The sequence below is a fragment of the Anastrepha ludens genome, chromosome 2 (genome assembly GCF_028408465.1).
Source record: "Anastrepha ludens isolate Willacy chromosome 2, idAnaLude1.1, whole genome shotgun sequence".
Taxonomy (NCBI): Eukaryota; Metazoa; Arthropoda; class Insecta; order Diptera; family Tephritidae; genus Anastrepha; species Anastrepha ludens.
Genome location: NC_071498.1, coordinates 178,052,693 through 178,077,056, shown reverse-complemented (window position 1 = coordinate 178,077,056; position 24,364 = coordinate 178,052,693). Strand labels below are relative to the sequence as shown.

The following is a 24,364-nucleotide window of genomic DNA, read 5'->3' as shown; positions in this document are numbered from 1 at the left end:
TCATAGGCACAGCATTGCATGTACAGTAGGGCGGGTCGATTTAAAAATCGCTCATTGCTCTATGAAAATCATATTCTAGGGATCAAAATAAGAAACTTTGCCGAAGGAACCATACCTCTAAAACGAATTCTGATGTCCCCCAATTTCAAAATATCACCATTTTTGGCCTTTACATGAAAAAATCAGCTAAATGGCTATGTTTTTTCTTTATTTTTAGTTATTTACAATATAATTAATATTATCTATTTTTTCTCTTAAGAAATTTATTTAGTCAGAACATATGTAAATGAATGAATGTGAGTTATAGAAAAGAAACTAAAAAGTTCGACCCATATTGGGGGACATCAGAAATCGTTTTAGAGGTATGGTTCCTTCGGCAAAATTTCTTATTCTGATCCCTAGAATATGATTTTCACAAATCGACCCGGCCTAATGTACAGTAACCTTGAACAGGCAGCTGCGGTTGTCGAGCATTTAGAAACATATATTTACATACATATATGGGTGCAAACATATTTACGGAGCCGCGGGCACTCGACTTGACAAAAATTGAACCTTGGCAAATCATTCTACGCGAAATATTCCAATATTGACTATGTTCGAATTGTCGAGAAAATTAGCATATGGGCGGCTCGTTTTATGAATGAAAGTACTTGCTCTTAGAACTATGAGCTCGAATTTATAAATCAATTTTTTGATGATGAGTTTTTGTTGCACAGTACAATAGTTGAAACTGTTCGGCGCCGCCGCGACTGTTCAGCGCTATGGCAACTAGGATGATGGCCGCTACGCCTGCGCCTATTAATGCATTTTGTTCTTGTAGTCGCTAGGCATAGAATTTTAGCTTTGGACGACATACGCATTTACAGGAATAAAGTGAGTGGCCTGTGTGTGCGGTTGTATGTAGATGCATATGTGTATATTAATAAGCATTGTTTTGCTGGAAGTTCAGAACACAAATATGTATGTACGTACATAGGCTAGGCCATAGTATAGCATACATACATATGTATAAAAAATTCAAACCAAGCGTCCTACGAATGTTTGCGTGTATGTTAGTACGTCTGTGTATTATTCGCGTTACGACGCTCCTAATAGCAACCGCGTGTGCTGTATTGCGTCCGTATTTTTATATACATATAATTATCCCGCTCCTAATGCTGCTTTCGTCTCATTCTCTCTCAGTTTGTTTTACGGAAGGTTTCACTTCTATCGCGTCTAACCGTTAGACTGGTATTTTTTTTTTAATGTTTTGTCTTATTTTTTAATCTCTTACTTTAATAATATGTATTTTATTAATTTTATTATTTCTCCATTTTATGATTTTTTTTATTTTTCAATTACGAATTTTTATTTTCCACAAATTCACTTTTTTAAATTTTTTATGTTTTATTATTTTTATATATTTTTGATTTAATATTTCGTAATCTTTTTTAATTTTTTATTTTATTAGTTTTACTTTTTCTGAATTTAGCTGTTTTTATTATTTGTATATCTTATCATTTTGCTATTTTTAGTTGTCTTTAATTCCATTTTTTCTTTTTCAAATGCAATTTCACATTCTAAGTTTTTTTAAATTTAATTTTTCCTATTTCTTACTAATTGCGAATTCCCTAATTTTTTATTTTATTAACATTTTAATTTTTCTATTTTATTACTGTTATTTCTTGTATCTTATAATTTTTATTATTTTTTATAATTTTGTAGAAATTTAATTCCCCATTTTTTAATAATTGTTTTTCCAATTTTTAATTTAATAGTTTAGTTTTTAATTGATTTTATGATTTAATAATTTTATTATTTTTTAATCCTTATAACTTTAACTTTTCTCCTTCTTCTTAATTGACCCGATAACCAGCGCCAGTTGAACACACCACTTTCAGAGCCGGAGCGTTTGTAGCCATTCGGACGGCATGACCCAGTCAACGATGCCGCTGGATCTTTATTCACTGCTATTTGTGTGTTGTCGTAAAGCTCATACAGCTCGTCATTCCATCGCCTGCGATATTCGCCGTTGCCAACGTGCAAAGGTCCAAAAATCTTGCGCAGAATCTTTCTCTGAAACACTCCAAGCGTCGCTTCATCGGATGTTGTCATCTTTAACTTTTAGTCTTTCTTATTTTTTTATCTTTCCGATTTCAAATTTATGGTTTGGATTACTCTTAAAGATTTATGAATTTAGTTTTTCCTAATTTTTCACCAAATCACAATTCCACATGTTTTACTTTACTACTTTTATTATTTTTGTAATATATTTTGTTAATTTTTCTTTTTTATAGATTAGATTTTTATTAATTTAAATATTTCATATTTTCCATATCAATATTTTTCTATTTTTATTATTTTGCGATTTCACTTTTTTTTTAAATTGCTAGTAATTCAGTTTTACATTTTTTAATTCTTATTTTTAATTCATGAAATCTTATATATTAAATCTATAATATTAATGTTTATAATTTCATATTTTCTATTTTTTAATGGTTTTTCTTATTTTTTAATTTTATTATTTCTACAAGTTTTTAAAAATTCATTTAAAATTTTTTTATTTTATTGTTTAATGAAATTTACGTTCGCAATTTACGTACATATTTTCTATTTTTTTACTTTTTATATTTTATATCTTTATTATATTCCAATTTAATATTTCTTTTTCTTGAATTTTCACTATTTAAGTCATTCATATTTTTTATTTTATTATTCTTATATTCTCTATTTTTTAATTAAAAATTTTCATATTTATTATTTTATACATTTCTTTTTATACTTTTTTATTTTTCGTATTTTTAATTTAAAAATTAATTTGAAAATTTTAATCATTTTTTAATTCATTCATTCTTATTTAGTTCTTTCTATTTAATATCCTTTCTCTGTCACAATTTTAATTTTTAATTTATATTATATCTAAATTTTTGCAAAGCTAGTTTTTGTTAGTTTTGTACAAAAAGTAGTATATTTTATTGTACTGATCTTAGTGTTGCTTTATCTTATCAAGTTTTAGTTTTTATTGTGTTAAATTTCTATTAATTCCAACTCTCATAATTTATATTTTTTCACAAATTTTTTCCTACTTTCTTTGAATTATTTATTTACTAATTTTCAATTTTAATGATAAATGTTTTACTAATTCGCCATTTCATATCTTTTATCAAATTTTATCATCTTTCTATTTTATGAATTTTTATCTTTTCTATTTTCCAACTTTTATGAATTTCAATCTTTTTCAAATGGTGCACCCGAGCCTAGCGAATAGTCAGAAGTCACCCAGTGCTAAGCCAGGCAAATACGGCGGTTGTGGAATAATACATTGTGAAAGAAAGAGCTGAGGCAGAGAGAGAGAGAGAGAGAGAGAGAGCTCTCAAAGAATCTATGCAGTGTGTGCTGGCGCCAGTGTGATTTAAACCAAAACACAAAAGATTTCTTAAGAAAGCTTGGCAGAACCCACATGAAATGTTGATAGCATCAGTGCGGCCTTTATTACTCAATGGACGATTTTTGAGCACGAATTTTTTGATTTCCTTCAGGACGAAGGCCGATCTGCACGACCATCTCTCTTATCGTTGATCTGTTTGCACCACTTGTAAAATTTCTTTTGTGAAATAATCTGGTCGCCGTAGGTCCTCTGCTATTGTGTCGATTGCTAAAATTTCCTTCTGCAAGCAAAATTGCAACTTCTTTGCTCAACAAAAGTAGACAGCATTAAAAAGGCCTAATTTACTTTCGATTTCTCACACGGCACGTACACGCTTTGAAAGAATAATAATATTGATATAAAATTGAACACAGATAGGAATGGCAGTATTAAAAACTAAAAAACAAAAACAAAATGATGACCCTACGTATTTTAAATACGACCACAGTTTCATCAACCGCAGCTCGTGAAATTCACAGTGAGAAATTCGGGATACTTTTTTCACAGATGTTTTTAGTTTTTTTATGGATTTAATTGTTTTTTACCTACTGCACTTACCGCTTGAGCAATACAAAGGCAGCATCTAAATTGGCAAAATTTAAATTTTGAGAAACTTTGCATAGACTGAAATGTAGACATAGGAAATTTAATTTTTTTTCTTTCTGTGTTTTTTTCTATAAATCAAATATCTTATCCGTAAACTAACATTAAATGTGGATAATTTTTCTTTAACTATTTATAAAATATATGGGTAGTACTACAACAAAATAGCCAGTGCAAAGTATCTAAGCAAGTCCTCGCTTTCATGCCTTCCTTCTACACCATCACTCATTTTCATATGTAAAGGGTGGTTAAGTTTCAAGGGCCGGTGTTGATTTGAATAACATACAATTTTTAAAAAATTATTATCATTCCTCTTTATTATGATAATACTGATATGGCTCAATTACGCATAGAACAAAATATCGGCCAAATGGCCGCCGCGGCCTCGGCGGCACACCTCCATCCGATGGTTCAAATTTTCGATGACGCTGAGGCATAATTGAGGTTCTATGCCTTTAATATGCCGAATTATCTCATCCTTTAGCTCTTGAATTGTTGCTGGCTTATCGACGTACACCTCTTCTTTAAATTAACCCCAAAGAAAGAAGTCAAACGGTGTCGTTGACGTTTAAGTGTGGTTCACATTCAACATCGGCCCTTGACATTTAACCACCCTTTACGAGTATATCGAAAATAATAATAAAAAACATATCGCCACATGAATATTTCCTGCCTTTAAATCATTTTGCTTCCCCTTCCGTTTGCTTTCATTGTTCAAGTATGTACAGTATTTCCGTTACATTTAATAACCCATTGCACTTAATTGAATCACGCAATCGCCATCCACTTCGCCAGCTGTGCCAGTTACTTAGTTAACGGTAAAATAAACAGAACTTGTTGATATTTAGAATGCACACAAACACAAATAACACACACACACACTCACATCAATATTTGCACACATACACATACACTTTAGCTGCCAGCCACTCAAATCTCGTATTACCTAAGTAGTGAGTGCTGGCAGCAAGCAAGGCTTCCGGCGCATTTTACTCATCCGTCAATGCTCATGAGCCAATAACTGTAGCATCCTGTTCGAAAGGAAGAAGAAGCCCGTCGAAATGGTGGCGCGCTTGCGAGGCTTGACGTTGGCCGACATTTCTGACGATCCAGCAGCGCAAGCACTGAGCTGATAGAATGCTTCAGGGAATTCCCAAGTAGATGGGTACATTCAAAGAGACAAGCATTTTACACTTTTCTGTATGTATATGCACGAGTGACGATGTATCTATGCACATTAGGGCGGATTCAGATTCTACGTGAAATTATAAGGAAACAAAATTCATTAGACAGCTTATCTTAAAATTTGCGGTGCTCTAAATGGACTTTAGAGCTTTGCTTTATTAGATATTTTTCTCATAATTTTATTTCGAATCCAAATGTGCTGGTAACAATATCGGAAGAAATACTACGTACAATCTTCATATGAACGCATCTGAAGTTTCATTTGAATCTGTCACTTCATTCTTTTTTTTACAAGCCATCCAAGTATCGACGTGCCAGAGTATTGTCTACAATGGAAAAAGTCAAGTATCGTACAGTGATTGCATTTTTATTTTAGGAAGGTTTAAAAGCATTGTAAATTTATGAACGAATGTTGAAAATGTACAAGCACTTCTCGTCTTCAATTCGTACAGTAGCAAGATGGGTTGCTGAATCTTCACTGGGTCGTACAACTCTTGAAGAGGATCCACGTCAAGGACGCCGAAAAACACCAGAAATTGCAACAGCACCAGAAATCGTAAAAAAAATACAGGAAATCGTATTGAGAAATCGTCGAGTGACTAAAAGAGATTTAGTAAGGCCATGTGCACATCATTGGGCGGTGTGAGAAATATAGTATTGTGGCTGAAGTATTTGGGTTTGAGAAAGCTGTATGCCCAATGGTTGCCGCATTCACTAACAATGGAATAAAAACACATTCGAATGCGACTTTCTCAGGAACATTCAGAGCGTTTTCGAAAGAATAAAAAGAATAAAGTCGATTTTGTGCGTCAATTCATCACTATGGATGAGACTTGGGTCTATCACCATGATCATACATCAAAACAAAAGGCTAAAGTGTGGTGTGAACCTGGTAATTCGGTTCTAAAGTAAGTTCGGGTCCAGAAATCGGTCAAGAAGGTGTTAGCATCATTTTTTTAGGCTGCGAAAGAATTTTCTTTTTTATAGATTACTTGAAAATTGGTAAAACAATAAATTCTAAATATTGCTATTTACTTTTAGACCTGCTGAAGGGGGGCCTCTTATCAGTGGTTTCAAAGAAGGTGTTTTTTCTCAATTTTTTTTTCGAGGCGAAAAAAGGGATACACACGAATAATCTTTTATATTTATTTGAAGGCATGATTGAAGATAAATAAACAATTTTTTAACATAAATAAAAAAACAAAATGGCGGACATATGAGCGCTAGTAAAACGGCGTGTAAGATTGCGGTCGTAGTTTTCACCTGAAACACAAAAGAAAAATATTGTCTTATTCAGCAGGCTTTCCGGCATATAATAGACTACTCTTGTATAAAAATATGAAAAAATGAACACACAATTAATTATTGAAGAAAAATGCATTTTTCGCTACTTTTTCAAAGAAGGTTTTAAATAATTAATATTAAAAAATGAATTTTGTTTGGTATTTTGTTAGTTAATTAGTTGCGCATTTTAATTACCTTTATATAGATTATCGGCTTGAAACGATCACTTTCTTCGTTTTTTCTTTAATCTTACACGCCATTTGCAAAAACATGGTTTTGAGAAAACGTGTTTCAAAGTTTTCAGAAGGTAGACAGTATACTCACACAAGGGACGGTATACAGGCCTGTAACTCCGAAATCACTTTGAATTTCGCTATGAAATGTTGAGGGTGTATTCTCTTATAATATATCTATCAATTGCAGTAAAAATAATCGATTTTTTGAAGCCGACTTGTAAGAGGCCCCCATGAAGGAAAACATTCGAGAGAAGAACCCAGTTTGCAAAAGAAAAGAATTCTTTTTCCTCAGGACAAAGCACTGAGCATTTCACAAGAGCATTTTGACAATGGCTAAAATCTATGAATTAAAGTTCGAATTGTGGTTTCACCAGATTTAGTCCCTAGCGGCTTCCATTTGTTTCCAGAGCTAAAAAATGCATGCGTGGAAAGCGTTTTTCATCAAATGATGAGTTCATAACAGCTGTGGAGGCGTATTTTGCACACTTCCCGGATTCTCACTTCAAGAATGGAATTCATAAATTGGAATCTCGTTGAAAAAATTATACTGATGTTCAGGGAGGCTATACTCTTGTGTATTTCATAAAATAGTGTTTTTTCTAATCCAACCGTAAAACTTGTTGAACAACCTACCAGTACCCTACAAATTGACCCCCCCTAATGCACACACAGCCACATATTTGCCCACACGCAAGTACACAAACATCCATGCAAGCAAGCGCACCGGCTAAGCCATTGTATTTACTTTTATATCAATCCCATTCAGTTTATACCCTACAAATAAGCTTTTGCGCTGGCTGCCGCCCCACCACCATTGCCGCTTCCGAGCGGCCAGCGCAATCGCCATCGTCGGCCAACATCCTGGTGGCCAGCATCATCAGAGTCAACAATATTCTCGCTGCTCAAACTGTTAGCTACATTTTGTTTGCATACTTGCAATCAATGAGCCTGGTATTCTGCATGTAAACATTCATACGGGCAAATGAAATACATATAAAACACACGTACACACATACGCATGAAATGAGTTCCGTTTTGTTGGAATTGTGGCAAATAAAAAATACTCGTAAAAGAAGAAAAACAATATACTTAGGATCCTTTTGTCGAAGGGATTAAATGCATGGCATATTCACTTCAACAAATGCCAGCTGATGCTGAGTTTATCGCAGCTTTTTGCTTTTCTCACACACACACTCACGCAGTGAAAATATTTGAAGCGCAACTCTTCTGTGAGCCAACAGAAATATTTACTGCGGCCTCAACCGTCAGTCATTCAGTAGGGGCAGCTACAAACGAGTGAACGTCAACAATTCGTAACAAAACTGACTTTGAGTGAAATACACAATCAGCCATGCACACGCAACATCTATTTGTTTGCCCTATTTTTATGCCATTGTGGCTTTGCACTACTTGCAAGCTGGTCTTTAGTGTTTTCTAAGTCTATGCAGGAGGGTCATCCTATGAAAACTTCAGTGAAGTTTAGTTCTTAAACACGAAGTGCATAGATTCTAAGGCTAAGAAAATAGGTGCTAATTAAAGTTTTTTTTTTTCTTTTTTGCTTTGATCGAAAAGTTCCTGCAAGTCCCTGGGATCAGAAAGTACCGGGAATGTTTAAATAAAACAAAACAGAGTTAAATTTCTAGCGTTCTTATTATTATAAATTTTTTAGTATCTTGCCATCCAGATTGTAATTGAGAGTAATACTAATCCTCTAGAATACGACGTAACACAACATTTTTTAACACTTAGATGTAAATTAATCACTGTGCACCACCTGCTGCGGCCGCAACAACGTATTTTTGGTATATCTAACAGTTTCCTTATATGCTCAAACGACATGAAGCAATCCTTATTCTCAGAGTTTAAGAGTAAGCCTTAAAACCTTGGCTAAATTCCTAGCCTAGTGGATTTTTGTGCGGGCTTCCGATTAAGGCATCTCCACAATTGTGGTTTGGTGAAAATTCCAAAGCCAGACAAGGACAGCTACGCTTTACCAAAAAGTTTCAGACCTAGAAGCCTCGTTAATGCTTAAGGGTCTCGAACGTATTTTTAGTTCGATTAGCAATAAAAGCGTGTTTTTTAGTTTTTTAAACTATTTTTTATTTTCTACTTTTTAGTTCGATTAGCAAAAAAGCGTGTTTTTTAGTTTCTTTAAACTATTTTTTGTTTATTATGAATGAAAATTATTGTTATCATTGCAGTCAGTGAATAAATGATTCGATATATTCGTGTTATATTTAATTCCTTTCTTATCGACTGTGAGTCTAAAGCTATGCAGTGATCGCCCGTGATAAAGAAGTAATCGGGATGAAGAACTTATTTCGTGGAGGGAGCCTGAGAAACTGATTTACAAGAATAAAAAAAGATTTTTCATTTTACAACCAAATTCACCTTACTTTTTGCCCACAGGTAAAAAAAAGAAAATATTAATCCTGGCAATCCTAATAAGGATAATGGAAAACTTTTATCAAATTATTGCATTGTCATCGGTCCTTGATAGGTGTGCAAAATTTCAAGTCGATCAGATGTTTAGAAGCCAGTGAAAATTAAGCTCAAAGATTCCGTTACATACATACATACATACATACATACATACATACATACATACATACATACATACATACATACATACAACCCGACCTAATAAAAGTGTGTTAAAAAGGGCTGGAAACAAGAGAGTACTCTCTTGGTGTGTGCTACCTTTGACTCTCTGTTCTATCAGAAGTTATGGACTAGAAGAAATCATTGTCAGATGGATTCACTCTATGCTATCAAACAGACTGCTTACCATGGATAGAGAAAGCGATGAAGGAGGCAAGGTTGAGGTTAAGAAGGGTTGCTCACAACGCGGTGTACTCCCTCCCCTACTTTGGTGCTTCTTGGTGGACTCTCTTCTTAATGATGTGCAGGAAATTGGACACATTCATGTCTACGCAGACGATGTGAGCGTATTACTCTCAGGACGATCACTTGAAGCTAAATTAAATAAAATGCAGGCAGCTCTAAATAAAATTGAGTATTGGTGCGAATTGTATGGTCTTTCGGTGAATCCTACAAAAAGTACCTTAGTGCCTTTCACTAGGAAATGCAATATGGAAGGACTGCTACTACCCACATTGAAAGGGGTAACACTGCAACTCAGGTTGAATACTTATGAGTAATCTTAGTAAACTTACCTGAAAGAAGCACGTCGAGTAGAAGGTCTCTCGGACACTAAAAGTCCTCTGGCAGTATAAGAGAAACATGGGGTCTTAGACCGGCGATAGTTCACTAGTTTCACATACCCCTGATTAGACCCATTATTGCATACGCCTCTGTAGTCTGGTGGAAAGCTGCAATGGTTAATTCCAGAGTAAAACCCTAAAGCAGGCTACAGAGAAGTGTGTGCTTGGGTACCACAAGTGCCATGAGTACGACATCTGGTGATGTTCTTAATGCCATTCTGAACTTGCAACCTGTAGATCTTCAAATTCGAAAGGAAGCCACGAAGGCGGCGTACAGGCTCAAGTTAAACGGAGTCTGGGAAAATGAAGTAAGCACTGGTCACTGTCAGATATACCACCAGTTGTCGGAGCGGTGCACACTGTTCTTGATGCCAGTGGCCAATCGGGTGCCTGTCGTAGCTTCGGTAAGAAGTATGATGTTTTGATCCCAGATAGAAATCAATGGGGAAGTTCAGAGAACCTATTAACGGGATATCAGCACACTTTCTACACCGACGGGCCGAAAACCAGTAACGGTAGCGGTAGATCTGGATGGTACTTAGACGACAGGACAGATGGCCACGGTATTCTTTACGGGAGTATATGCCATCTTGAACGTGGCATACTGGATAATTAAGGAAAAGTGGCGGGGTAGCAGTAATGGAATTTGTAGTGACAGTCAAGCTGCACTGAAATTGAAGCGGCACTGCTAACCCACACGGCTCTTCGAAGTTAGTCGGTGAATGTAAGACAAAACTGAACAGTGTTGCAAAACACAACAAAGTTGGTCTTATTTGGGTGCCTGGATATTGTGGTATTACAGGGAACGAGTTAGCTGATAAATTGGTCTGGTTGGTCTGGATTGAACTCGTGCAGAGCAGCCAAGTGCTTTGTAAAAGAACCAAATAGGAAAATTACGACGTTTCTCCTAAAACTCAGCAGAAAGGATCTGAGAGTACTGGTGGGTGTAACCACAGCGCACAACATCTGTGGTCAGCACATGGCTGCCATGGAGGTCGTAGACAGCCCGATATGTCTGTCCTGCCTTTAGTATGACGACACTGCAGAGCATTTCTTTTGCAGCTGTCCGGCGTTTACCAGAATTAGACTTAGGATGATGAGTTGCGATCTACTGAGTATGGATACAATTCATACTCTTCCTCTTCCGGATCTCATAAGATTCATCAATGAATCCAAGAGATTTGTGAAAGAGTGACCTTAAACTAATTTGTCCATCTTACCATCTACATTTTATCTTTTTTATCACTATTCTTTCTACTGCTATCTATCCAGGTGTAGTATCTACAATGGTCTCCTGACTGAGTGCTTGGACTTGTCCAATCCCCCACAAATCTAATTTAGGTAATCTAATCTAATCTAAAGCATTTACTGGGCAAGCCTTTGTGAAGGTGCCAATTGTCTTCGGATTACGGTTGTTGCCTACTTGAGGTTTATCCGCCTGATCCAAGTGTTGGCTTACGTATTGCAAGTGTCGTTTGGGTGGCATCAGCATACATCCCGTTACAGTCCGAAGAGATATGGGAATTAGTAAACTTCCAATGACAATCAAGTGCGATCTATCTCCAAGAACAACACTAACGGCGCGAATGTTAAGGAAAGCACACACTTCGTTACGATGAATTTGTGTGCGTATGGCTGACTTGGACATATGCATAAGGCCACCCAAAAATCCATTCCCTCCTATTCCATTCCATTCATCACTCCCCAAATCCTATGGAACTGCTAAGGGTGGACACTAGGCCGGGTCGATTTGTGGGGAGGCAAAAAAAATTGCACATTGCTTTGTGAAAATCGTATTCTAGGGATCAAAATAAGAAACTTTGCCGAAGGAACCATACCTCTAAAACGAATTCTGATGTCCCCCAATTTGGGTCGAACTTTTTAGTTTCTTTTCTATAACTCACTTAAATAAATTTTTTCATTTACATATGTTCTGACTAAATAAATTTCTTAAGAGAAAACATAGATATTATTATTATAAATAAATAATAAATATTATTATAAATAAATAAAAATAAAGAAAAAACATAGCCATTTAGCTGATTTTTTCATGTAAAGGCCAAAAATGGTGATATTTTGAAATGATTGTATGGGGAACCCCCCAGGGGAGTTCCAGGGGGTGTGCCACTGGCATGGGTGGATCGACCGTCCAAAGTTAGTGGGGGTCCGTCATACATTTGGACTCGATTGGAGCACTCTAAATGGGTCAAAGTGGGATTTTTCAAAATTTGCCCCTATCCAAAAGTTCGACCCAAATTGGGGGACATCAGAATTCGTTTTAGAGGTATGGTTCCTTCGGCAAAGTTTCTTATTTGAATCCCTAGAATACGATTTTCACAGAGCAATGAGCGATTTTTAAATCGAGCCGCCCTAGTGGACACTCATTAAGTAAGATGCGCAAACCCAGCAGTCTTTAATTTTTCACAATTTTTTCTGCTCTGAATTAACAAAAAACCTGCACAACATTAACACCAACAATTTACTTTGGTTTTTATATATTTTATTATTCTTTATAACAAATCGTACATTTCTCAGTATTTCATTTATTTGTATAAACAATCAATTAAGTTTTTCATTTTTATACGTCAACGTTTGTAAAATACGCTTCACATTTTAATATCTCTGTAAAGTTTCAACAATTGAATTAAAAACTTTTCATAGAGCTGCGGTCTTTTAATCCTTTTTATATGCTATATTTAGTTGTAAAATTTTTCAAAATCAAAAAATAAATATATTAACTGACAAAATAATTATGCTGCAAAAACAAAATTATTTTATTTGAAAAAAAAAAAATTTTCTTTTTTTGAAAAAAATTTCTTTTTTTTTGAAATAAAATTTTTCTTTTTAAAAAAATGTTTCTTTTTTTCGAAAAAATTTTTTTTTTTTTTTTTTTAATTTCTTTTAAATTTATTAAATTTTTTTTTTTTTTTTTAATTTTAGAAATTGACCAAAAATAAAGTTTGACTAAAATGTGTGCGTGCGCTGCCGTCGCTAGGCGAGTAGCCGCCAATTAGTAGATGTAGAATCTTTCCAAAAGTTTTTCTTTAATTATCTATTACTCTCCATTATAGCCATTACTCACTCTCACTGGCTCGCCTGCATGCGCTTGTAGCGCGATAAGTTTAAAAAAAAAAAAAGAAGCATAACTCTTAACATAAATTAATTCAGCAAAAAGTTATTTTTTCATTTTTACTGGCAATTTTTTCTTTTTACGCATAATTTTCCGAGCCACTTTCCTGGCGCGCGCAAGCAACTAATGTCGTTAACAACTTTTCAAATTATATTATATACAAACAAATTTTAACTTTAAACAATTCTCAGCTTTTTATAGTCTTGACTTTTCGTCTCTACATATATATGTATATAGTACATAGGTGCATACAAATATAAAAAATCGTTTCTCAAATATCTTTAGTTACACTTTCACGTTTTTTCACGAACACATTTGTCATAATTTCTTTTACATATTCTTAGGCTAACCGCTTCAACTGCTTCTGCTTTGTACAATGGTTATGTACATATGGACAGCTTTATATTTTTTAATTTAAATTATTACATTTTTTCAATACATTACAAACTAAATTAAATTTTAACCAATATTGCGCCCATTTTGCTTGCTTATTTTTTTGTTTGCTTGTTTTTTGTTTGTTTGCTGGCCTTTTAGGTATATCAGTGAATGATTTTGTTGTTGTTTTTGAGTTAGTTGGTTTGTTAGTTATCCAAATGAGTGTCAAACACACATACATATAGAGCAACTACCACTTCTGTGTGTGCATATTCATCCTTCATTGTTTGGTCCAACTCATTGGCTGCATGATTTTTTTCATTTTGTATTTTTCTTCTTCCCTTTTAAATTACTATAAATTATTTACAATGTCAACAAGACTTACACACTAAAGCATAACATTATTAAAATAATATTTCTGTGTTTTAAACTAGAAAAAATTGCATGATTTTTTTTTTTTTTTTTTTTGTAATTTACCTCGGTTTATTAGCAAATTTGTGCAAATATTTGTCCGATTTTGTTGTTTGCCAAATTTCAAGTAACTTGCATAAACATACATACAAAAAGTCGAACAAATTGCAATCGTTTAATTTTTGCGCTGCTTGTTACATATTTACTTTGTGTTTGTGTGTGTGTATTTTTTTATATATATTTTTTTTATATTTTTTGCTAACATAATATTTTTGCATATAAAATCTATTTATAATTTATTTTGGACTCTTTTTTTCGTTTTATAATTATTTTTATTATAATTACAAATTAATGTATACATGTATATGTGTGTGTGTGCATATACAATATATTATACATATATAAATGTGTAAGTGTATTGAATTTATGAATCTTTCCAAATGTGTTTGTTTGTTTATTTGGCAAAGCCACCCACGGTGTGTAGTTGCGTTATTTATTTTTTGTTATTATTTTCTTTATGTTGCACATTTTTTGTTGCACCAGCTGCCCCCTGCACCCAGACTTAAACTATTATTTCATACGGTTAATGACTAAATCCGCCACCACTTGCAGACACTTTTGGTATGGCGACTCGGTCAGCTCCTGCGTCAATCGTATCGCTTCGATGCAGTGCTTTTTGGCCAAGAAGCGCGTCTGTTCGAGTCCGTGCGATTTGTGGACTAGTTCGAAGGCACGTTCGACATCACCGGGTTCGGTAAATCTGCGCATTATCATCGGATTGAGTTCGGGATACTGCAAGAGGAAGAAAAAGGAGAGAAATATAAATAACTGTTTCGAACTTTGATTCGAATTATATGTGCACATTAGGGTGGGTCGACTATGTAATTTTTTTAAGATATATAGGCACACTAAGGTGGCTCCACTTAAATGGAAACATTTTTTTGAAGTGTATGTTCTTAGGCGGTGATGGACGAGCGAGAAGGGAGAGTAAAATTTCAAGGTCATGCAACGTTTTGGCATTTCCGTTCCGCGAGAGAGAAAAAAGATATATCGTAGAGGAAAAAGTGAGAGAGAGAGAGAGAGAGAGCTATACCTTATATACAATATATCATAGATACACTTAAGGCTATTTTTCCTGAGTTTTAATCTTGTGGTTGCTAATATCTAGTGAGAAATAACGCTGCCTACTTTTTGGCGCTTGTTTGTTGGTGCAAACTTGTAGGAAATATATTTTTGGTGCCTACTTTTTGGCGTTATATTTCCTCGGTGCCTTCTGTTTGGGACGTTTTTGGTCCCAATTTTTGGACGTGTTTTTTTTTTGGTGCTTATTTTTGGCGCTCATTTCCGTTTCCTGGCTAGTGCTTGCGCGTACTACAAAGTGCTATCCACTACGGCGTCGGATTTATTGGTATTGATTTGCGGTAATTTGTGCCATTGCTGCGGTCCTGGAATCGCTGCGTTTGTGCGGGTGATAAAGGCTCTGAGTAGTGCGCGTTGTTGCCACGGTTTGTGTCCGGCGTTTACCGACACCGGTTGGCCCTTCTCCGTTTTTTGTAAATTTTGTCTATTTGTATTCTCTGCAAATGTTGTGAAGTTATTTAGATATATATTCTTTCTCCCTCTTTCTCTCTCAATCTCTTTCGGTTCTCTCACTCTTTCTTTGTCTGCCTTGAAAGTTTCACTACTGTTATGTGTAGTACGCTTAACGCACTTTTTTATTTTTTTTTTTTATTATTTTAGCTAGCAGATACGGATTCTACATAAAATTATTGCAAAAATGGAATGATATAAAGGGTGATCAATTTAGAGTTATCGATTTTTAAATTGAAATGAAACAACAATTTGAATTGATTGGGCCATCTTTATTAGTTTTGTGTTGAACAATTGGTTTTTGTTTTTGTTATTCTCTTTTTTGGTGGTGGTGAAGTAGGGTTTAAAATGCCTTCGCACTTACAGCGACCGTCGCCTGCTGCAACGAGTAGGTGGTATGTCATCAAACACCTCCTCCTCTTCCTCTCCTGGATGTTTCCTCCGACGCAGAACTACGGTAACATTTTATCGGAGGCAGAGAAGATCCAAGTAGGGATTCTGATAAAGACTGCTTCTTCTACTGGTGGGGTACGGTGCACTAGACAGGGCTAGTTTACTGGAGCGGCAGCCCTTAATCGAGAAAAATCCGAGTCATTCCGGCAACGTAGAATCGGTTGCCATGAGAATGTCTCTTCCACTAACCCTGCATCCAGAATCGCCAGTTTTGGGGCCAGCATGATGCTATCGACTCATCTTCTAATTAAATAGGTACGTTAAGGTTAGCATGGCGTTTAAACATCTATATGCCAAGTTTTTTGGCGCGAAGAACTCGTTCTATGTTCCTTCCAATGAGTTGCCAATTTTTGCGCGCTTTCTACCATTTTTTCGTTTATATTGTCTGCTCTTATGGGACATAAACTGCCTTCGATAGCTTTGCGATCTAATTTCCGTATCTCACATTAGAAGAATGTCTGATCTGCATCGTTCATAGGTGCATCTCCGTAGATGCATTCAGTGGTTTCCGTTTCCCCTATTTTGTTTAGGTAGTTTCGAAACAACCCATGTCCAGATAGCATCTGAGTAATATAGAAGTTCACCTCTCCGTACCAGTCTGTCATCTCATTTATCTATGTTTGGTATAAGTCTCGCCGTCTAGCTACCTTTCGTCTCTGCCTACCAGCGATCTTGCCATATTTGCAGTGTGTGTGCTCTAATTTGTTGTTTTGCGCTATTAGTATGGGCTATGAGTAGTCCACTATGACGTTTATCGTGCCCATTCTAAGGATCTAAAGTTCTCTTCGTTCTTTCGCTAGAAGATCTGTAAGTATCGTTTCGCTGATGATGAATACTGCCGATTCTGATACCGTGCGTTACGCTGAAGGAGCGAAGCAGTTCTTTGGGTTTCGGCAAGAATCTTGCAACAACACTCAGCAGTATGTGTGCCCGCCCACACTTCACATCTGTATAGTAATGGCATTTATTTTAAAGGTAATACCTTTCAACTATTGGCCGCGACTGCCCAGTCATTTAGCCATCCGTGAATGCCTCGCTGGAGGACTTCGGAAGGGAGTCTCGTGAATAACTTTTGTAATGTTGGCTTCCAATCCCTCAATTGTAGGTTTATCTACAAAGCATTTGGACTTCACATAATCCACACAAATAAAAATCCAAAAGTGTGATATCACACGATCTTGGTGACCAATTTACTGGTCCAAGACAAGAGATGAATTGCTAACAGAAACGTTAGCTCAACCAATCAATTTTCCGTTTACATTTGAAGTTTGTTGACAACAGACGAGAAATCTGTATTTCCATTTAAAGAGCATCATTTATATATTTCTTGTTTCTGGCTTGCTTGTTTAATGGGAATATTTTCTTTACTTATTACAAATAATAGGCTGATTTTTTAGCTATTATCTTTTTAAACAGTTGGTTTAAAAAGCTGACGCACGTTTCGTGTTTTGTTTCACTGTCAAACATCTTCAGTTTGGTCTATAATTTAACCGTGAATCGTCTTACAAACGAACAACGCTCGCAAATCATTGAATTTTATTATAAAAATGCGTGTTCTGCGTGAAAGTTTATTGCGCGCTATTAAGCGGCTATTCGAGATATTGTGACTAAATTTAGAACCAAGTTTTCATTATTGGACATCAAACCACCATACACCAACACGCTTACGTAGAGTGCGACCTGAAGAAAATATCGCAGCTGTATCGGCCAGTGTTAATTATGGTCATCAATTATCGATTCGTCGCCGTTCGCAACAATTGGACCTCTGTTACTCAACAACGTGGAAAATTTTGCAAAAGGATTTAGGTGTGAAGCCTTTCAAAATACAGCTGGTGCAAGAATTGAAACTGAACGACCTACCGCAACGCAAAATTTTTGGTGAATGGGATTTTGGAAAGTTAGCCAAATATCCACTTTTTTATCGATAAATTATGTTCAGCGACAAGCTTATTTTTGGATCAATGGGTACGTAAATAAGCAGAATTGTCGACTTTGGAGTGAAGATCAGCCAGATACTTTCCTATAGCTACTACTTACTATTACTACTATTACAGATAGTAGCCCCGGAAGTATAGAAATTAGTTGCATTATAAGATATTTATGATAATAAACAACTTATAACACATTTATTATAAAAACAAATGAAAAAGTTTTCTTTCGGCACCAAAAATTCTTCCACACGAAACTTCATTAAACACTCATCTCTTGTTTGTGGTTACAGCTTTGCCTGCGCTAGAAACTATGTTATAAAACATGTTTACATTAGCAAAAGAGCTATGACTGTTAACATAACATTTTCTGCTAAGCTATAACATTATCTGTTAAGCCAAGTTAACACCGCTCTGTAAGTGAATTTATAGGTGATGAGGCAGCAACTATTACACAGGCCTGCGAAATCTCGCTTTTTTATAGTTTCTAAAACCGCTATGGGTGTTTCCTGAAGGTTTGTTAATGCTGAAAACGAATATGACCTTGAAAATGTTCCAGCACGTCAGGATTTTTGGCAATTTGAGGTTAAATAGTCAAAACACGCAGTTTTTTGCCATTTTTAAAATTTTTTTTAAGCAAGGTAAAGTTTTTTTTTTAATTTTCCACAACGGCATCGCAAAGTACTACTCTTTAGCTTTAAGGTCCTTTTTTTAAAAATATTTTTACGATTAATATAAGAAAAATTATTCTATTTTGAATTCGCCCTTTACAGGGGCATTAGAGAGTTAGAAAGGTTGAATTTGCATATCTAAAAGTCTCCAATTCAAAAAGTCTCCAAAAATCGATTTTGTTCTTATTTTATTTTCTTAATGTACATATATAGGGTTTTTTAATAGGTGCGCTTCAACTTTTTTCCGATAGGGAGGGCGAACGACGCAATATTTTTTATTTTTCGCTTGTCATTTGTAAACTTCGTTAGTATACATTTCATCATGGAACGCTACACACTTGAGCAACGATTGCAAATCGTGCAAATTTTTTATGAAAATAATCGTTCTGTTGCTGCTACTTTAAGAGCATTACGGCCATTTTACGGTCCATTTAACAAGCCGTCCCGTTTTGGGGTTATGTGAAGTCATTGGTCTACAGTAACAAGCCGGCCACGATTTGTGAGCTCAGAGCCAATATTGAACGCGAAATTGCTGGAATTTCGGCCGATTTATGCAAAAGAGTGGTCGAAAATTGGGTTCAACGATTGGACTTCGTAAAACGTGCACGCGGTGGTCATGCAAAAGAAATCGAATTTCATACTTAAATGTATATGTTCAAACTCGATAATAAAAAAAACATTAGTTAAAAAAGTCAAACCGTTTGTATTTTATTCAAAAAAGTTCAAAAGTTGAAGCGCTCTTACTGAAAAACCCTTTATTTAAGAATGCACACAGAAAATTTAATATCGTTCCGGTGAATATTTTCGAAAATACACGCAAATTTGAAAAGGCGTTCCGGAGAATTCTTACTATGTTAAGTGATTTTCAAACTTTAAACGCGTTTTTCTCAAAACCGTGTTTTCGAAGTCGGTGGACACGATTTCTCAAAAACGGCTATACCGATCATCTTGAAATTTTAACGCAACCTTCTCAGATATTTTCTCCAGGTATTACTCGAAGGAATAAAAATTCTGATGATTTTTTCTATTTTTTTAGGCAATTTTTTGCGAACATTTTTGTAGAAAATTCGATTCTTTTTCCTATAGCCGCCATTTTATCAAAAATTAAAATTTTGACTATTCCTTCGATTAATACCTAGCTTTATCTATCCACAAAAAGAGTCGAATTGGTTTTTCGATTTCAGATAATCCAAACCGGGGATAATTTGTCCACCGCCGAACGCTTATTTTTGGAGGACGCTTCGGAGATCATCTGCAGGAGCCGTGCACTTCAATATTTTTACTAACTTTACGTGCTATAATTAACTTTAAAGTATACATTATTTGAATAATTAAAAACTGTATCTGTTTAATAAAATCGTTCTTTGTAAAAAATTCTCAAAAACGTGATATTTCACCCTTACAAGTGTATATAACCCCTTAAAATAGACGACAAAGAAAACAATCTCCGAAATTTATCTTTGAGCATAAAACTCCTTCCGCATGGGAAGGCAGGCAACGTTGTTGGAAAAAGTAAGTAAATTGGTTGTACATTCCATCAGTAAATCGAATCAATCAATGAAACGAAATTGTTAATGAACTTTTCCTTTAACTTGACTGCCAATTACGCCAAGCAGTAATCCATTGAAATCCATGTAAAAAGAAGAATGACATTGAAAATGCAAATAGTAATCAGAAATTCACAAAAATGTTAGCACAGCCAAAAGAGTTTACAAAACTCCACACACTCCGCAACAGTGGCTAGTGATCTAAAGCGCCTAAAAGCGGGTCGTAGCGCATTTAAACGCTGCCAGAAATCGATATTGCAATGCAGCAACACAAAAACGGGAGTCTCAAATAACTGCGCTAAAGTGATGCGCAATTGTCGGCATAATCGCATAATCCCCAAGCGTGTAGCAATCAACCAGTGAACTGCACTATGCCACTTTTGACGCGTTTGAGTGATACCCTGCAAATCGTTACCGGATCATTGCAAATTATGCGCCTGCACTACGTTGTAGCTGTCGCGGCGCACCTGTCACAGCTGTCAACTTATGACTGTCAACCGCTTGTGCGCACACACACACACACACACACGCAGGTATCCACGATTGACATAAAGCAATACAAAGTTTTTTTTTATTTGTTATTTGTTTGCAGACATATTTCGATTGACGCACAACATTAGTTGTTGTTTGTCACTACTCCTGCTACCAACAAATCACCGTGCGCTACTTTCACCCACACCCACTCGCCCGCTGGCGCTGAAGCACTTGCCGCAAGTTGATGTGCGCCTCACGTCCACACAAATTGCTTCGCATATCAATTTTCGAAAAACTATTCAATTTTATTGCGCTGCGTAGCGAGTAGTGAAGAGTAGCACAGGTGACTAGAGGGGCGGCGGGATGTCAGAATTGAGGAGAGAGACGATATGTGACGATTGACAGTGAATTACTGCAAAATTCCATGCTCTCTACGAGTACTCACATACAAATGTGACGAAGACTAGACTTACGATGCACTTGTCCTATGCGCTGGCAATTAATATTGGTTTCGGATTTGCATAACATCGTTTCGTTTATATTTGATTTGGTTTTGAGTCATTGCTATTTTAATCGGTTATTATCTATTTCAACTTGGATTGCCTTAAATAAATGTGAATGCCCGGTAGGAAATGTGAGCAATAGCGAATCGAATAAATTTGGCAATAAACGTCTTCTGGATAAAATTAAAAAAATGTGTGGTCTTTTTCTTCGTTTTTATTCCTTAATAATATATGCTTTAAGATCAGTTTTGGTGGATAGAAACCGAACACGTCCTCGAAAAATTTTTTTCTGATAGCGGCCACCCGTTTGTAGGCAATGGCAAACCTACGAGTGTATTTCTGTCATGAAAAAGCTCTTTATAACAACTATTTGCCTCGCGGAGTCGGCATCAAGACGCATACCACAAATAGGAGGAGGAGCTCGGACAAGCACCTAACAGAAGTGTACGCGCCAATTATTTTTTGTTCTGTTTTGTTTTTAAATGAAATTTGAAGAAGAACTAAAAGCCTTCTATAAAAAAAATCTCTCTGCACATATTATCGCACCTAATCGGAGCCCAGGATGATATTAAAAATACATCTGAAGAATTAGTTGAGAACTTTACTGAAGACTTCGCTAAATTTAAAACATATTTATAGTAACTTATTTTTTTTTTTATCCTCAATTTCCAAGTTGCCTTAGGAATTCCAATATTGCCTTTGTTTTCAAGCAGTGAAAGACTAGTACCCTTTCTGGGCCATGGGCCTTGGGCTCATGGGCCTTGCATTTCCTTCAATATCTCTATGTCCGGGCACCCATATAATGCAGACCTTGAAGCCGGTGCTGATATTATTTAGAGCTACCAGGTATTCCCAAACCACCTTTGATCTTAGTATACTCGTAACTACCTCCATTAATTTGGTGGCCGCCTGGTCATCCGAGAAGATATTTTTTGTAGTTTTTATTGCGTAGAAAAAACTCCATTGCCTACTTTGTTTTCTAGCTTGGGTTCATTTCTTATTATTGCCCCTCTTCTCCATGGTATTTGAGTTTGTCACTCTCTCCTTGACGGGATGTTTGTCTTGAAGAGCCAGTCGAAGGAGGGTTTAGAGAAAAAGTAGTCGATTTCTTGATTACAACTACTCATAGTAAAGGGTTTTCCAATAAGGGATGTTATTTCGATATTCAAAAAAAATGCTATTTTTAATATAAACGATTGGATGTTTATTTCATTATGAAGATGAAGGTATGGCATTAATAGTGGAAAATAACATCAGGCAAATGACCACCACGACCACGCTTACAGGACAATATCCTTTTCATGAAATTTCGATAACCGAATTGCAAAGTGGCTGCCCTATGTCCTCGATAGCCTCCGAATTCCATCTTTGAGGTCCTGAATCGACCCTGGGCTGTTGAGGTAGACCTTCTTTTTCACGTGGCGCCAAAGAAAAAAGTCACAAGGTGTTAAGTGCTGAAGCGGCGGCCACGTGTTTTCATGCCAGATTTAGAGCAGGCAAGTTGACTAGCAGCTCGTTCGCTGTATTTGGGGTAATCCTTAGGCCGAATACCGAAGTGGAAAGCCAATAACTGTACTAATCTAATCCACATCAACTTCAGACTTAATTCACATAATTTATACGAATTAGGGTAATTTTCGATGGCAACACTGCCGAAAAAGTAAGTACACGTAAATATAAAAATCAATCTTTTAAAGAGAAGAGCAAGAAAGACTGAAAACAATCATTTACATCAAAGCCCCTCAGCGAATTTCTGTTAACAAAATTTTATTGGCATAGCAGAAAATGTTATGCTAACAGTGAGAGCCGTATTACAAAGGTAAAAGGTACTTCCAGGCGCACCCAGAACCTTAGACTTAGAAGCAAATGTGAAAATTTTAATTAAGTTTTGAGCGGTAGATTTTTACCACTTTTCATTTTATTTTACGCACACAAATTGAAGTGCATTTATATATTCTGCAAAAAATGTAGTAAACGTTCGTTTTATATGGAAATAACAAAAATTAATGGCTAATACTTGCAACTGGATCCTTTTCACATAAAAACACAGGCAGCTCTGGAATTCACCTGCTGTCGATAAGCCCTAGACGTAAATAAAAGCACAGCTGTTTCAGTTAACATCATTACAGAGGAAAATTATGGCTTCTTTAACCGCGGTTAAGTAGTCAGAGCAACAGACTTTAAAACAGAGTAAAACGAAGGTTAGCAAATTTGCCTTAACACATCTTTTGGAATCACAACTGTTCTCAGAGGTATCCCACCCGGTCATCGGCATCCCCCTGACTGTTGTGAAAGAGAAATTCCACAACTTATTTCTTAGGAAAACACAGATAAAAAAGAGCTTCATCTCTTCGTGGGGTTTTTCGAAAATCATATGGCTCTAATACAAGAAACGCAGCAAGCAGATAATCCTAGGGACTTCACGCCATTCATTGCAAGCTTCCAAACTTGTAGCTGTGCTTACCGGTCATAGGACGATGGGCATTTACGCAGAAAAGCTGGGCTCAACATTTAATCCCATTGCAGAAGCTGTGGGGCTGTGCTCCAGCGTAAATTCCATCAACCTTCTCTGTTACATCAACAGCTCTGGTTGGCTGTAAATATCTGCCTACTGGAGGCCTCATATTGGTATCAAAACGGCGTTTCAGTGTTACTTGAGAAGTGCCAGACTGGTAATTTAACCATTTTAGGAAGAAGTCTTTGCCTTTTTTAATTTATAATTCACAATAGAAATTCAAAGTTATGAACAACCTGTTGTTTTTTTAAACAGCAAAATCGATTTTTTGCGAATGACCGTCCTTGGCTGGTCCGTCCAGGCCATTCGCTTAACGTAGAACTGACTGGCGTGGAGTAGCAAATAAATTCGAAAATAACAATTCAATTTCCTAGGGAAAGTATGGGAAGAAAACATAACACAGATCAAAGAAGAATTAATGTAAATAGCAGAGTCAATGTGCTGTGACTTGTGAGAGACGCAAAGTTGCGGTCTTCCAAAAGTCATTGGCTTTGTTGTCAAATTATTAGAATTCAGTAAGTTCACGATAAAAATTTGCATCGCTAATTATATATATGTATATTAATAAAGCAAATAATGCGCCTAAAAGCTGGTAAGGAATTTTGCCTTATAAACTTCTGGTTAAAATTAAAATTTAGAAATCGGTCTGTGGGCACAGTTAAAATAGCACTGAAAAACTGGTCCTGCGAATTATTAAACCAAAAGATGTGCTTTAGATTAATATAAAATTAAATCGTACTTAGAGATGGGAGGAAGATATGGTCTGTGGCTTTCTAAGTATTACTTATTCACCTACAAGACATACGAGTCTCAAGCCAAAAGAGTG

At 35.8% G+C, this 24,364-nt stretch overlaps 1 protein-coding gene across 4 annotated transcripts in view; it reads right to left on the bottom strand.

Moving 5' to 3' along the window:
• Positions 1-12,833: 12,833 nt before the first annotated feature.
• The window catches only part of LOC128855938 (all trans-polyprenyl-diphosphate synthase PDSS1), a 157,418-nt gene continuing 145,887 nt past the window's right edge, over positions 12,834-24,364 (bottom strand). For 3 of the 4 annotated variants that reach the window (XM_054091195.1, XM_054091196.1, XM_054091197.1), the window contains exon 8: positions 12,834-14,649. In XM_054091195.1, the coding sequence (XP_053947170.1) occupies positions 14,428-14,649 (222 nt within the window). In that variant the 3' untranslated portion in view covers positions 12,834-14,427. The remainder of the gene's footprint in view (positions 14,650-24,364) is intronic. The other variant, XM_054091194.1, reaches the window with a different exon arrangement.